Genomic DNA, 15,292 nt, shown 5'->3' on the forward strand with positions numbered 1-15,292 from the left:
AGGTAACGGTGAGGGGGCGTCACCTCGAATTCCAGCTTGTATCCTTGAGACACAATTTGTATAGCCCAAGGATCCACCCGTGAGCGAACCCACTGGTGGCTGAAATTTCGGAGACGCGCCCCCACCGCTCCTGGCTCCGCCTGTGGAGCCCCAGCGTCATGCGGTGGATTTAGTGGAAGCCGGGGAGGACTTTTGTTCCTGGGAACTAGCTGCATGGTGCAGCTTTTTTCCTCTACCCCTGCCTCTGGCAAGAAAGGATGCACCTCTGACTTTCTTGCTTTTCTGTGAACGAAAGGACTGCATTTGGTAATACGGTGCTTTCTTTGGCTGTGAGGGAATATATGGCAAGAACTTTGACTTCCCAGCCATAGCCGTGGAAACTAGGTCCGAGAGACCGTCCCCAAACAATTCCTCACCCTTATAAGGCAACACCTCCATGTGTTTTTTAGAGTCGGCATCACCTGTCCATTGCCGAGTCCATAAGACCCTTCTGGCAGAAATCGACATTGCGTTTATTCTAGAGCCCAGCAGGCAAATGTCCCTCTGGGCATCCCGCATATATAGGACAGCATCTTTGATATGTCCTAGGGTCAGTAAAATAGTCTCCCTGTCCAGGGTATCTAACTCCTCAGACAGAGTATCCGTCCATGCTGCTACAGCACTACACATCCAGGCCGCAGCAATTACTGGCCTCAGAAGAGTACCAGAATGTGTATAAACAGACTTCAGGATACCTTCCTGCTTCCTATCCGCAGGATCCTTTAGGGCGGCCGTATCCTGTGACGGCAGGGCCACCTTCTTAGATAAGCGCGTCAATGCTTTGTCTACCCTAGGGGAGGATTCCCAGCGTAACCTATCCGTTGGCGGGAAAGGATACGCCATAAGTAATCTTTTGGAAATCAGTACTTTCCTATCAGGGTAATCCCACGCTTTTTTACATAACTCATTTAATTCATGCAATGGGGTAAAAGTCACTTCTTGCTTTTTCTCCCCAAACATATAAACCCTCTTGTCAGGGACAGGGTTTTCCTTCGATATGTGCAATACATCCTTCATTGCTATAATCATGTATCGGATGGCTTTAGTCATTTTAGGCTGCAACTTTGCCTCATCGTCATCGACACTGGAGTCAGAATCCGTGTCGACGTCTGTGTCAACCAACTGGGATAGTGGGCGCTTTTGAGACCCTGACGGCCTCTGAGCTGTAGAATCAGACACGGGTTGAGACCCTGACTGATTATCCAACCTTTTATGCAAGGAGCTTACGTTATCATTTAACACCTTCCACATATCCATCCAATCAGGTGTCGGCGCCGTCGGCGGCGACACCACATTCACTTGCACTTGTTCTGCCTCCACGTAACCGTCCTCGTCAAACATGTCGACACAAACGTACCGACACACCGCACACACACAGGGAATGCTCTAATTGAGGACAGGACCCCACAAGGCCTTTTGGGGAGACAGAGAGAGAGTATGCCAGCACACACCCCAGCGCTATATAACCCAGGGATTACACAGTAACTTAGTGTTTACCCAATAGCTGCTGTTTATGATAATTTGCGCCTAAATTTATGTGCCCCCCCTCTCTTTTTACCCTTTTTCTACCTTGATACTGCAGGGGAGAGCCTGAGGAGCTTCCTCTCAGCGGAGCTGTGAAGAGAAAATGGCGCTGGTTAGTGCTGAGGAAGAAGGCCCCGCCCCCTCAGCAGCGGGCTTCTGTCCAGGGTCTGTGTAATAAAATGGCGGGGGCTCGTACATATATACAGTGCCCAGCTGTATATATGTGTCTTTTTGCCAAGAGGTATCCTAATTGCTGCCCAGGGCGCCCCCCCTGCGCCCTGCACCCTACAGTGACCGGAGTGTGTGGGTAGTGTGGGCGCAATGGCGCACAGCTGCAGTGCTGTGCGCTACCTCATGTGAAGACAGGAGTCTTCTGCCGCCGATTTCGATGTCTTCTTGCTTCTGCCGGCTTCTGACTTCTGGCTCTGCGAGGGGGACGGCGGCGCGGCTCCGGGAACGGACGACCAAGGTTAAGATCCTGTGTTCGAACCCTCTGGAGCTAATGGTGTCCAGTAGCCTAAGAAGCGCAACCTAGCCGCAGTTAGTAGGTTTGCTTCTCTCCCCTCAGTCCCACGTAGCAGAGAGTCTGTTGCCAGCAGAAGCTCTCTGAAAATAAAAAAACCTAACTAAAATACTTTCTTATTAGCAAGCTCAGGAGAGCTCACTAAAAGCACCCAGCTCTGGCCGGGCACAGATTCTAACTGAGGTCTGGAGGAGGGGCATAGAGGGAGGAGCCAGTGCACACCAGGTAGTACTAAATCTTTCTTTAGAGTGCCCAGTCTCCTGCGGAGCCCGTCTATTCCCCATGGTCCTTACGGAGTCCCCAGCATCCACTAGGACGTTAGAGAAATTAACTATTTGCAATGATTGCCGTTAAGGTCACGTCCAGATGGACTTTTCTTGGGGATCCGGTCTCTAGGTCGACCACTATTGGTCGACAGTAACTAAGTCGACAGGGTTTCTAGGTTGACAGGGTCTCTAGGTCGAGATGTTCTAGGTCGACAGGTCAAAAGGTCAACATGAGTTTTCACGATTTTTTTTTTTTTTTAACCTTTTCATACTTAACGATCCACGTGGACTACAATTGGGAACGGTAGCGAAGCGAGGCACTTTGCCCGAAGCATGGCGAGCAAAGCGAGCCATGCGAGGGGACACGGTGCACTAACTGGGGTTCCCGGTCACTCTACGAAGAAAACGACACCAAGAAAACATAAAAAACTCATGTCAACATTTTGACCTGTCGACCAAGACCCTGTCGACCTAAAGACCCTGTCGACCTAGAGACCCTGTCGACCAATAGTGGTTGACCTAGACACTGTCGACCTAGTTACTATCTACCTTCCATAGCACACCCCTTTTCTTGTGGTGAAAGTGCTCTATTCACTTCAATTTAAATAAAAAAAATGTCCAATACCTTAGCTACAATAGCTTATGATGTAATAAATATCTGTTGATAACATAGGTATTTCCAGTTATTATTTATTTTTTTATCTCTAGATGTGGTGTGAGTATACCCGTATACCCTATATATTGTAACATGTTAACACTGTGTCGTCCATGCATTATTTATTGTGTTATACACAGTATTTTACAATAATCATATATGTGTCACTTTTAGGAGTGGTTTAGATTGTTTTCATTGGCTTAGTTCTTGTTGACTTGTACTCTATTCTAACTTAATATATTTACGGTACCTATTTTCTTATATATTTTACACTATTTTATCATTAGTGATTTTATTAGAAACTTGTGAATTTTATTACTCTCTATTAAAATTTTCAGTGATAATGCCACTAATACTCTTCCGGTGGCATTTTGGCAATCTCAGTATACTTATTTATATCTGTTGTTGCACTAGCACTTCTCAAAAACATCATATATTTATGGAATTGTATGTTATTTTTCTACACATAGGGGTTATTCTATAACAAATAAATAAAGGAAAAATGGTGTAAAAAAAGGAAAGGTTTTTTTTCGACCATTATGCAACAGGTAGCATCTATCCTTGTGTATCAATGCCTATTTCCCCATAGATTGTAAGCTTGCGAGCAGGGCCTTCCTACCTCTATGTCTGTCTGTCTTTGCCCAGTTTTGTTCTATAACTGTTGTTCTAATTGTAAAGTGCAACGGTATATGCTGCGCTATATAAGAAACTGCTAATAAATAAATAAAATAACGTATAAAAGTAACTTTTTTAATTAGTAATGCTTAGATACTGTCATCGGAATCAGAATCAGCTTTGGCCAGGTATACTTGCGTATACTAGGAATTTGTCATGCATAGAGTTATTTACAAATTAATTTTTATTACGAAAAAGGGTAGAACAAACTGTATTATAAAATAGTATAAGGCGATTTACTGTATTGTCCATAAATGCTAAAAGTTTTTTTTTTGTTATCCATTAAAAAAAAAAGTAAATTGTTTTCAAGGCAAAAAAAAAAAGACATAATTTGTGTCCATAATTTAATGTTGGTTTACTGTAAAACTGACTTAAAAATTATATGAATTTTTATAGAATATGATTTCCAAAAGAAGTAACATTTCAATTGATAATTCTACCCAAAACAGAGTACTTATTTGTCCCTTACATATCTCTTGAAATATATGCATTTTTACATTGAGTTTTAATAAAAATGTTTTAATTTTGAGTTTACATTTCCCTACTTACTTGATTGTCCATTTTGTTTTTCCCTTCATATTAAATTTTGTTAAAGGTATTCTGCCCAATGAGTGCCTACTGACTACTGGTATTCACTTAATTTGTTATGTTCTACCAGAAATGGCCAATCTGTGCTTCTTCAGCTGGTGTGGAACTAAAAGTTCCAACATTCTGGGAATCATAGTTACACACCACATGGAGAACCAGAAATAGTCTACTCCTGGCTGAGACTAAAATGTTGGCAATTCTGGTATATGAGATCCTAATAGTTATAATTCATGAAGCCAAAATTTGCCCATGATTGTTTTTGACCTACTAACCTGCATTTTGCTGCTGATGTTGTGGTATCGGAGTCTGATGTGGCAAAGTCCTGAGACAGACAAGATAGGTAAAAAAGATATCGGTTGAAATTAATTGTGTCTTCGGCTGCTGATGTCTTTTCTACAATTAATTGAGCAAAAAGTAATTGTCTTTTTGAGAGAAAGACAAAATGAAGCAATTAGCACAGTAATCACCAAACAATGGGGTATATGTAAGTGTGCCCGAGGTGCGGGTTGCCAGCCAATCTCAGACTTTTTTTTAAAGAGGTAATCATTTACAGGGCAAAACCATGCCTTGTAAATGATTGCCGCTTTAAAAAAACATCCAAGATCGTCCGGCATCCCACACCTCCAGCAAACCCGGCCCCATTTACATATGCCCACATATGTGCATACAAATATGTGTCTACACCAACCTCCTTGTATGATCATCTTCGACATTCAGCAATACTCATAATGAATGTACCAGAACACGAGGTCAGAAACTGATACACAAAGTCCTACCTAGAAGTTGTAATTGCCTACAAGCCATTGAGGCAAATGTTCAGGGCACCAAGTACTTGTGGGTTTCCAACTTACCTAGAACTTATTATTGCCTACATAGCTTTGAGGCAATTGCTCAGGGCACCAGGTGCCTGCGGATTTCCATCCCATCCTACCTAGAACTTATTATTGCGCAAGTCATTGAGTCATTTGCTGAGGGCATTTGTTGGTCTTCAGCTTACCTAGAACTTATTCTTGGCTACAAAACATTACGTTATACATACAGCTCTCTGGCCATGCAACATTAGGGAGTCACCTACCATTTGTACCTGTTCTAGTTATTGTGCCACAATATGTTCTATTGTATCATTTGCACAGCAAAATAGCATTGTAGTATAAATAACACGTTCAGCCAATTTATAATTAAAACTTAAATTAGGTTGTTTTTCAGGGTATAAAGTGGTCTTTGCATTGGCACAGGGCATTTTGTGGGATAGACCAATATTTATTAATATGCAGCCTGAGACTTCACTAATGACTATGGAAATTGTCCCTCTGTGAAACCATGTCATGGATATTTATTGAGCCCACAAAATAGCTGGGTCCATTGGACCTGAATTTAGAGTTTGCCGTAATTCCTGCTAAAAGTATTAATTTTGTACCTTGGCAAGACCACGTGTAAAATGTGGGACATGTGTACAATTGGTGGGGTGTGTCCTTGACAAATTAAAAAAGAGTTTGCTGATGGACATCCAAGGAACCTTAAGGTCCATACACATTAGACCACAGGTTCTCAAACTCGGTCCTCAGGACCCCACACAGTGCATGTTTTGCAGGTCTCCTCACAAAATCACAAGTGAAATAATTAGCTCCACCTGTAGACCTTTTAAAATGTGTCAGTGAGCAATTCATACACCTGTGCACCTGCTGGGTTACCTGCAAAACATGCACTGTGTGGGGTCCTGAGGACCGAGTTTGAGAACCTATGCATTAGACGATGTCGCTCTAATGTTTCCCCTCCCGGGCCGGCCGGTCGGTGGCCGACTGTACACACTGAGCAATATGACCGCTCATATCGCTCAGTGACGTCACGCCTCCGCCAGCCGTGCATGCAGGTCCTGGATGACAGTCCAGATCCTGCATGCATGCACTGCCGACTGCGACGATCGTTGCCGACCGGCGGGGCCGCGCATCGGTCGTCCCTGGCGGCATACACACTTGCCGATAAAATAAGCGATGTCGCTCAGGGAGGGGGAAAATGAGTGACGTTGCTCATTTTATCGGCAAGTGTGTATGGTCCTTTAGACATTTCTGCCCATTTGCCTTTCCCATTAATGATACAGGGGAAGAACCACACTGACTGTGTAAAGTATAACCCTGTTCTTGACTGGTGTAAAGTATAACCCTGTTCTTGACTGGTGTAAAGTATAACCCTGTTCTTGACTGGTGTAAAGTATAATCCTGTTCTTGACTGTGAAGAACTCAAAGGACACAGATACTCACTGATGCGTTTGCATGAGAGGCATGTTGGTGTTATCGTAGGTGTCGGTGTGGAGCGGCGGCACCATTTCGCCAGTCACCGGGTGGAAAACTGGAAGTGTTGAAAGCGGCCAGGCGATTTCTCTGTGCTTAGACATGTCACGCAGCTCCTTCGTAGATTTCTGGATAGCACTGTGGTGAACAAGTTGAATGCTGTATTAAAAAGATAAGTTACAATATTATGTACTGTTCTATATATAAAAATATTAGACTGGAATAATATAACACACTACCTTAATATATAATGATAAGAAGCCTCTATGAGCATATAGGGGGTGATTGATCAAAGCATGGGGAGATATAAAGTGGAGAGAGATAAAGCACTCACCAATCAGCTACTGACGGTCATGTTACAGGCTGTGTTTGAAAAATGGCAGTTAAGAGCTGGTTGGCTGGTACTTTATATCTCTTCAAGCTTTGATACATCTCCCCCATAGAGAGAGAGAGGTACAACATTGAGGGTTTAGTGTTTTTACAGTGCACAGAAAACTGCCGGGTGTGGTATGGAAGGTAGATAGTAACTAGGTCGACAGTGTCTAGGTCGACCATTATTGGTCAACAGTATCTAGGTCGACAGGGTGTCTAGGTCGACAGGTCAAAAGGTCGACATGAGTTTTTTATGTTTTTTGGTGTAGTTCTCTTCGTAGAGTGACCGGGAACCCCAATTAGTGCATCGTGTGCCTCGCTCCTCTACCATTCCCAATTCTAGTCCACGTGGATCGTTAACTATGAAAAGGTTAAAAAAAAAAGAAAAAATCGTGAAAAACTCATGTTGACCTTTTGACCTGTTGACCTAGAACATGTCGACCTAGAGACCCTGTCGACCTAGTTCCTGTTGACCAATAGTGGTTGACCTAGATAGTGTCGACCTAGTTACTGTCGACCTAGAGACCGGATCCCAAAATTTATAATCTACATGTCAATAGCATGTTATTTCATATATTATTTCCAAATTAACACTATTACATCACCATTCACTGTTAATAACATATACAAGCATTATTAGTGGATTAGATCTGTATTACTGTACATAACAATAGAAAATGTGCAGCAACCTTTTATTGTGTGCTGACCAGTAATTGTGCATAATCCAAGTACAAGTACAGCTACAGAAAAGGATCACACAGCGATACTGAGAACTGTGGGGGTAATTCCAAGTTGATCGCAGCAGGAATTTAGTTAGCAATTGGGCAAAACCATGTGCACTGCAGGGGAGGCAGATTTAACATGTGCAGAGAGAGTTAGATTTGGGTGGGTTATTTTATTTCTGTGCAGGGTAAATACTGGCTGCTTTATTTTTACACTGCAAATTAGATTGCAGATTGAACACACTCCACCCAAATATAACTCTCTCTGCACATGTTAAATCTGTCTCCCCTGCAGTGCACATGGTTTTGCCCAATTGCTAACTAAATTCCTGCTGCGATCAACTTGGAATTACCCCCTGTGTTCGGTGTTATAACGTAAGCCAGAGAAGCAGAGGGAGTACACTGCATGAAAGAGACAGCAGGAGACGGGAAGGGTCACTCATCTGCTAGAGCTACAACCCACACAAAGCGTGCTTCACTTCTAACAGAGATAGCTGCCAAGCATGCAGAAGGGATGTCGTTATATTGCCGGCAGTCGGGATCCAGGCGGTCAGGATAGCGACACAGGAATACCGACTAACAGGGGCTATTCCCACTTGTGGGTGTCCACTACACTTATAGAGTGGGAATAGAACCTGTGGCGAGCGCAGAAAGCTAGCAAGGGACTTCGCTGTACTCGCCCCCGGCGGTTTGCTGACTGGGTGTGGGATCCTGGCCGCTGGTCACCCATACGCAACTCTTGCACACAAGGCTGCTGGTCCCACCCAAAGAGCTGCCAATCTCCGAGAAGAGATTGCTACACAATCTACAGTAGCTGCTAGACTAATAGATGGACCTGCCAATCCCATAGGAAAAACTGTAATGCTAGTTACATAACTCAATGATACCAAGCAGAATGTTGTGCAGCAGCAGCAGCAATAATCAGCGCCGGGTGCTGCACCAAGTCGTTGAGGTGTGTACCTAGCGTTACACACTGCGAGCAAATCTAACCGAACAGCCAAGCATCGGCTGACCGGGCTGATTACTGCACAGTGTGTAGCCCAATAACACTGCCATGCATCCTGTACAAGCTGCAAGAGGCATAAAGGAGGTCTATGGACAGCCCAGAGGAAAAGAGGGAGACTAGGTCCAGCCCAGGGGCCGAATGTAATGAAGTCCAAGTTGGCCAGAGGTGGAGGTTCCCGACCGAACTCAGATGGTTTTTTTTAAAGCGGCAATCATTTACAAGGCATGGTTTTGCCTTGTAACTGATTGTCGCTTTAAAAAAACATCCAAGTTAGGCCGGGAACCCGCACCTCTGGCCAACATGGACTTCATTACATCCGGCCCTATACTGATGTTGCTATTGCTATACCTAAACCATATTTCCCATTCAATCAGGAGAGTCACTGGGGTCCTATTTCCACCCTGCACTTATCTGTGCCCATCCAAGGGATAGTGGGGCAGATGTATTAACCTGGAGAAGGAATAAAAAAGTGATAAAGCAGTGATAAGTGCAAGGTGATAACTCACAGCCAATCATTACGGATTTGAAAAAAAATGACAGTTAGTAGCTGATTGGCTGGTGCGTTATCACCTTGCACTTATCACTGCTTTATCCCTTCTCCAGGCTTAATACATCTGCCCCAGTATTTCTTGCTATACAACAAATGCCCAGTTGCTCCTAATTGGATGTATTAGCCTGCAAATTATATTCTTTTCATTCCCTATTTGGGACTAAAACTCAGATTGCCCTTGTCTTATTCATATTCTAAGTTACCTTCTTTAATAATATTATCCATCAGAGTTGCTCCTATTTTCATTTATTATTATTATTATTAGGGCTATAATTCCATCTGCCTTCTTCATGGAACTCAAATTCTGCAAGACTACAGGCTGTTTATTCAGAGGTGCAAAGTTCTATCACCTCAATTGCTGACTTCTGCTTTTTCTTCGCAGGTTGACCTTGAATGTGTAAATTCTGCATTTTACCTAAATTGTAGTCTTTAAATAGAGCTGGGATAGCAATAATGTAAATGTATTCTGCACTGTGGCATGGCTGATGAAGAACACAAATAATAGGGGAAGTTCCACGCGGAACACATAAAACAATTCTGACCAAAAAGTGCACAGAATTCCATACACCAATGTGGAATGAGCACATTCCACGGAATAGTTGGTAAATGTCAGGCATCTATAGTTGGAGGCATATGATTGGTTAACCACAGCTGTGTCCAATCATTTTTCTCTTTCACTGCAGCCATTAAGAGTACTGGGGTAAAACGTTATACGATGAGACAGCAATATCCTAAGCATCTCTGTATGTGCACTATGGCCCTCATTCTGAGTTGATCGCAGCAGGAAATTTTTTAGCAGTTGGGCAAAACCATGTGCACTGCAGGGTGGGCAGATATAACATTTGCAGAGAGAGTTAGATTTGGGTGGGTTATTTTGTTTATGTGCAGGGTAAATACTGGCTGCTTTATTTTTACACTGCAATTTAGATTGCAGATTGAACACACCACACCCAAATCTAACTCTCTCTGCACATGTTAAATCTGCCTCCCCTGCACTGCACATGGTTTTGCCCAACTGCTAAAAAAATTCCTGCTGCGATCAACTCGAAATTACCCCCTATATACTGTAGATGGCACGCACTAAAATATACTATATAAAGGCCCAGATTTATCAAGCCTTGGAGAGTGATAAATTGCATGCTAATAAAGTACCAACCAATCAGCTCCTAACTGCCATGTCACAGGCTGTGTTTGAAAAATGACAGTTAGGAGCTGATTGGTTGGTACTTTATCACCATGCAATTTATCACTCTCCAAGGCTTGATAAATCTGGGCCCTAGTTTGTTAACCACCTGCCTGGCATGGTCGCATCAGATGCGACCATGCCTGCAAGTGCTTTATCTGACCTGTTCGCACAGGATGCGACCAGTCAGATAAACTGTGTCAGCAGCAGCAGGGAAGGGAAACTTCCCTCCTCTGCAGCTGTCATAGGGACCGGCACAGGCGTCATAGGCGTCACCACGGCAGGACCCCCCCTCCAGCAGCTGCAGACAATGGCAGCCGCTGGGGAGTGTAAATTATTAAACCACCCACCCCCCACACCCCCGTACCAGGAGGCTATCCCGGCTTTCAAAATGAAAGCCGCAATGTTTCCAATGGTCACGATGTACCTGATCGATGTTTTGATGTTTGCGGGGGTTAGAAGATCAAAAAAATTATTTAACAAAAATAAAATGTCTAAAATAATTTTGGATAGGGTTAAATTCATGTTCTTCACCTAATTCACTCATACAAAAAAATACCGACACCGAGGTCACTTACAGCTCCCCCCTTCCCCCCCATCTCTCCTCTGGTCGGGAAGCTTCATCAGTAGGTCATGAAACTTGAGACTCTTGTTTCTCGCACTCTGGCTGCCTGGTTCTACTGCTACACAAGAGGGAAAGTTAGTCATGTCAATGTGCTCCGGCCAGGGGTCCCCCTGACAAAGGGGGGCCTGGGGTACAGTATCCCCTGCGCGCCCCCCTTAATCTGGCTATGCTTCAGTGTGACTGGTTGCATTATCCTCACTTCCATCAACTGCCCTCATCATCACAGCCACCGCTGGGCCCACAAGAGCATTCATAGCCCCCCCTAGATGTGCACCTACATATTGCACAGTGCACCAGGTTCTGTATAATCCCTTGCAGACAGATATTCAACATGTTCTCATCACATTTTTATATTAAGACCAAGTGAAAAGTAAATTTAATAACAGAAACAAACTTGAAAGCACTTGTAAGAACTACTAAACCAGTTACCCAAAAGTTAAACTATGTATCTGTCCCATTGCACGTCAGAGATGGGACAGACCTTAAATGATTATATTTGTATTTACTTCTCAGCACAGAGATTTCAATTAGCGGAAGGAGTGAAGGTGCTCAAAGTACTGTGTGATAACAGGAAAGTCATCCTAGTGCTTTATAGCCTAACACATGGTGATTCAATGGGGGGAATTCAAATGTTTGAAAAGTCGGTTGGGTGTCTGTATTTCCCTGTCTATGAGATAGGAAAAAACAGACTCCCAACTGACTTTTCAAACATTTGAATCTCCCCCAATCAATGAGGTTTTCCACTGGGAAATGAGGAATCTACACATAGATTGTATTGAATTTGTTGCTTCGTAAAAAAAAAAAAATATATATCTGGTATCAGAGAGGGTTACGACTTTTTCCCCAAAAATAACATAGATGAAGGAAGCTAAACTAAAACTGGACATGCATAGTATGATCATGCTGTCCATCCCAAGTGTTGGGTAACAGGAACCCTTTTAATTTGGACAAATTGGACAGATCCAAGCTTTGACAGTAGGCCTGTTAGTGTCAGCAGATGACCTTACACACAAGACACACTGTCTTCTCACTCCGCTAGGGTCAGATTGAGCTATCCTGCTGATTCCGTCGGCTCAAGCGCAGTAGCAGAGCCATAATTAGGGTGCCTAGGGGACATGTGTCTCAGGCGCCAGATTTAAGGGGGCGCCAAGGCACATGGGAAATGTACTGCAAATTAATTCAAATTACTGAGATATAAAAGTGTGTGAGTTCTGGCGTGGAAGCTAGCTGCCCAATCCTACCTTCCTATGATCTGCCCAAATTCAGATCACAAAGGGATACAAGTGAAAAAATAGCGGGTGGAAGGAAGATCAAAGGCGCTGCTGTACACGTGACAAATATAAAGAAAAAATGTATAATATACTTGCAAAACCTCGTGGTCCTTCGTTAATCTTTTTCTATAAATCCAATGATTATCAGGTGTTTACATGCAAAAAAACAAAAATGGACAACAAATGTGTAGTAATGTCTATAATAAGTTCAATTTTTGTGTGTTCTCCGTTGAAGCAGAGCCCTATGATGTGGAGGTTTCTCTTGATAGGAGATAAGGATAGTTTCTCACCACCACTTCACAAACATAGGTACACGTACCAAAACTCACTTAGAGTTAAATAACACCATACACATAAAGGTTTCTTTTTTACTTCTAATCATAACGCATGAAACAAGATCCGTTCAATGAAAACGTACCACACTCACGTTTTCAACAGATGGTATCCCACACGTAGCAGTTTCTTTGAATAGATGAGTGACTCTTCTCTTCCAAAAAGAATTCGTTTATTGGTGCGTGATACAATTTAAAAAATAATTAAATAAAATCCCCTTCATCAATTACAAAAAAATCCAGGATAGAGCAAAATGTGAGTCAGAATAGAATATGACAATCACAAGTGAATTCCGGACTTACACTTGTGAACACAAATGCTGCATATTACCTTGGATTGATGTGGATGTAGGAGAATTAAAAAGCACTGTCTGATATCACCAACGCCGTTTCGACACAAGGGGGTCTATTCACGAAGCAGTGAAAAGTGCGGAGAAGTGAGCCAGTGGAGAAGTTGCCCATGGCAACCAATCAGCTGCTCCGTACAATTGTATAGTATGCAAATTATAAATGTTATGTCAATGCTGATTGGTTGCCATGGGCAACTTCTCCACTGCTCACTTCTCCGCAGTTTTCACTGCTTCATGAATAAACCCCATTGTCTTTTTCAAGGTGGATGCTCAAACAGTGACTGACAAACATATTTATACCAGTGAACAGGAAATGGAAATGCATCTTGGGTAATTTGAATAAAAGTATATGGGTGCGATATTTTATTGTACTTCCCTCTGCTTATTAAAGCTATATTGAATAGTGATGCTCACCCAACTATTAAATTTTATTTTCATGTCTATTGTATATAGTTAGGAACGCATCGTGATCGCGGCCAGCCGCACTTCCGCGTTCCACGATGCGTTCCATTATCCGGAAGTGTGCCGCGATCACGTGACCTCCGCTTCCTTTCTCACAGGGAGCAGAGTAACTGATCATCGTGATCGCGCACTGTTGATTTTTTGCGCTTCACGGTGCGTTCCAGCACCCGGAAGTCAGCCGCGGACACGTGATAGACATCTTCCCCTTTCACGGGGAATGATGCTTACCGCGTCCCGGTTGCTAAGCAACAGAAAAAAACAGAAGGTGGATATAATGATAGATCTGACAATATGTTCCAATAACAGGAAAACAAATGGTCAACACGGCTCCTTCTTATCCTTTCACAGGGAATAATAATACATATATGTCTGAATTACTTTTCAACAATATAAAAAACCATCAATTAAAAAATAATGCTGTTGGAATAATAATGTGAGAATACCATGCTAAACGAACACAGCAAGATTACATACACCTCTAATTAATATACAGTAAAATTAAAAAGGAGATATAATGTGGGAATGTAAACATCAAGCCTATCAATAAACATAATTTATAAATTATTTAAGGAGGTAATGATGAGGGACAAATTAATTACATAAACCATTTAAGCTCGAAGTCTGAATTCAAGCCGCAAGGGACAAGTGTATTTAATTTAAAAATCCACTGCATCTCAGCCTTTGCGAGGTTTGTCTCTAAATCCCTGTCCCTCCAGTTGGATTTAATTTGCTGGATTCCCATAAATGAAGATATTTTTGATGTTGCACAATTATGTTTTTTGGCAAAATGGTCAGATAGGGAGTGGGTCTGTAATCCCTTTTTCACATTACGTATATGTTCAGCAATCCTTGTTTTTAATGCTCTCCCTGTCCTGCCTACATACAGCAGACCACAATCGCATTTTATTAAATAGATGACATTAATTGTGTGACACGTAATGAAATTATTTATCTCATAATTTACGTTATTAACGGAAAAACTGGTTATTTTTGAATTTTCTGAAGATATCGTTCTACATGCGATGCATGTGCCGCACCTGTGGAAGCCTTTAGTGCGTATGGGATTGGAAGAGGTGAATGGTAATGCACTTCTTACTAACGCACTCTTCAGGTTTTTTCCTCTTCTATAAATAAATCTCGGTTGGGTAGGGATAATATCTCTTAATACTGGATCCCTTAAAAGCAGATGCCAGTGTTGGCGAATTATACGCTCCTGTTTTTTATAATTCGCCCCAAAACCGGATATAAAGGCCCATTCCGCATGATTATTGATTGATTTCTTTTTTTCTTTTTTCAAGATTTCTTTCCTGTCAAGCCTTTCTACTTCTTCTTCCGCCTTCAAAAGCAGCTTTGGATCATAGCCCTTTTTCAAAAATTTATTTTTCATTTCTTTCTTCTGATTATTATAGTGCTGGGGTTCGCTACAATTCCTTTTTAACCTCAGGAATTGTCCTTTTGGGATTCCTCTAATCCATTGAGGATGATGTTGACTTGAAAATGGTAGGAGACTATTCGAGTCCGTTGGTTTCGTATAGCCCCTTGTATGTATGGCGTCATCCTTAATATAGATGGTCAAGTCTAGGAAATTGATTTTCTCTTGACTTATATCGAAGGTTAACGTTATGTTCATAATGTTGGTGTTCAGATCTGAGCATAGTTTTTCCAGATTTTCTCGATCTCCTTTCCATACAAAGATAATATCGTCGATGTACCTAAACCATGACACCAAGTCCGCACCGGCCAGCGAATGGTTGTATACTAAATCTTCCTCCCACTTGGACATGAAGAGGTTCGCATAGCTCGGTGCGAACTTGGTGCCCATGGCGGTCCCGACTTTCTGCAAATAATATTCCCCATTAAA

General features: G+C 42.5%; 1 protein-coding gene across 5 annotated transcripts in view; it reads right to left on the minus strand.

The window, feature by feature from the left end:
* Nucleotides 1-15,292, minus strand: part of SGCE (sarcoglycan epsilon) — a 176,399-nt gene that overhangs the window by 14,626 nt on the left and 146,481 nt on the right. For 4 of the 5 annotated variants that reach the window (XM_063921404.1, XM_063921400.1, XM_063921402.1 and 1 more), the window contains 2 exons: nt 6,529-6,717; nt 4,543-4,592 (listed from right to left, as the gene is read on the minus strand). In XM_063921404.1, coding sequence (XP_063777474.1) covers nt 4,543-4,592; nt 6,529-6,717 — 239 coding nt within the window. The remainder of the gene's footprint in view (nt 1-4,542; nt 4,593-6,528; nt 6,718-15,292) is intronic. The other variant, XM_063921401.1, reaches the window with a different exon arrangement.

This window comes from Pseudophryne corroboree, chromosome 5 (assembly GCF_028390025.1).
Source record: "Pseudophryne corroboree isolate aPseCor3 chromosome 5, aPseCor3.hap2, whole genome shotgun sequence".
Taxonomy (NCBI): Eukaryota; Metazoa; Chordata; class Amphibia; order Anura; family Myobatrachidae; genus Pseudophryne; species Pseudophryne corroboree.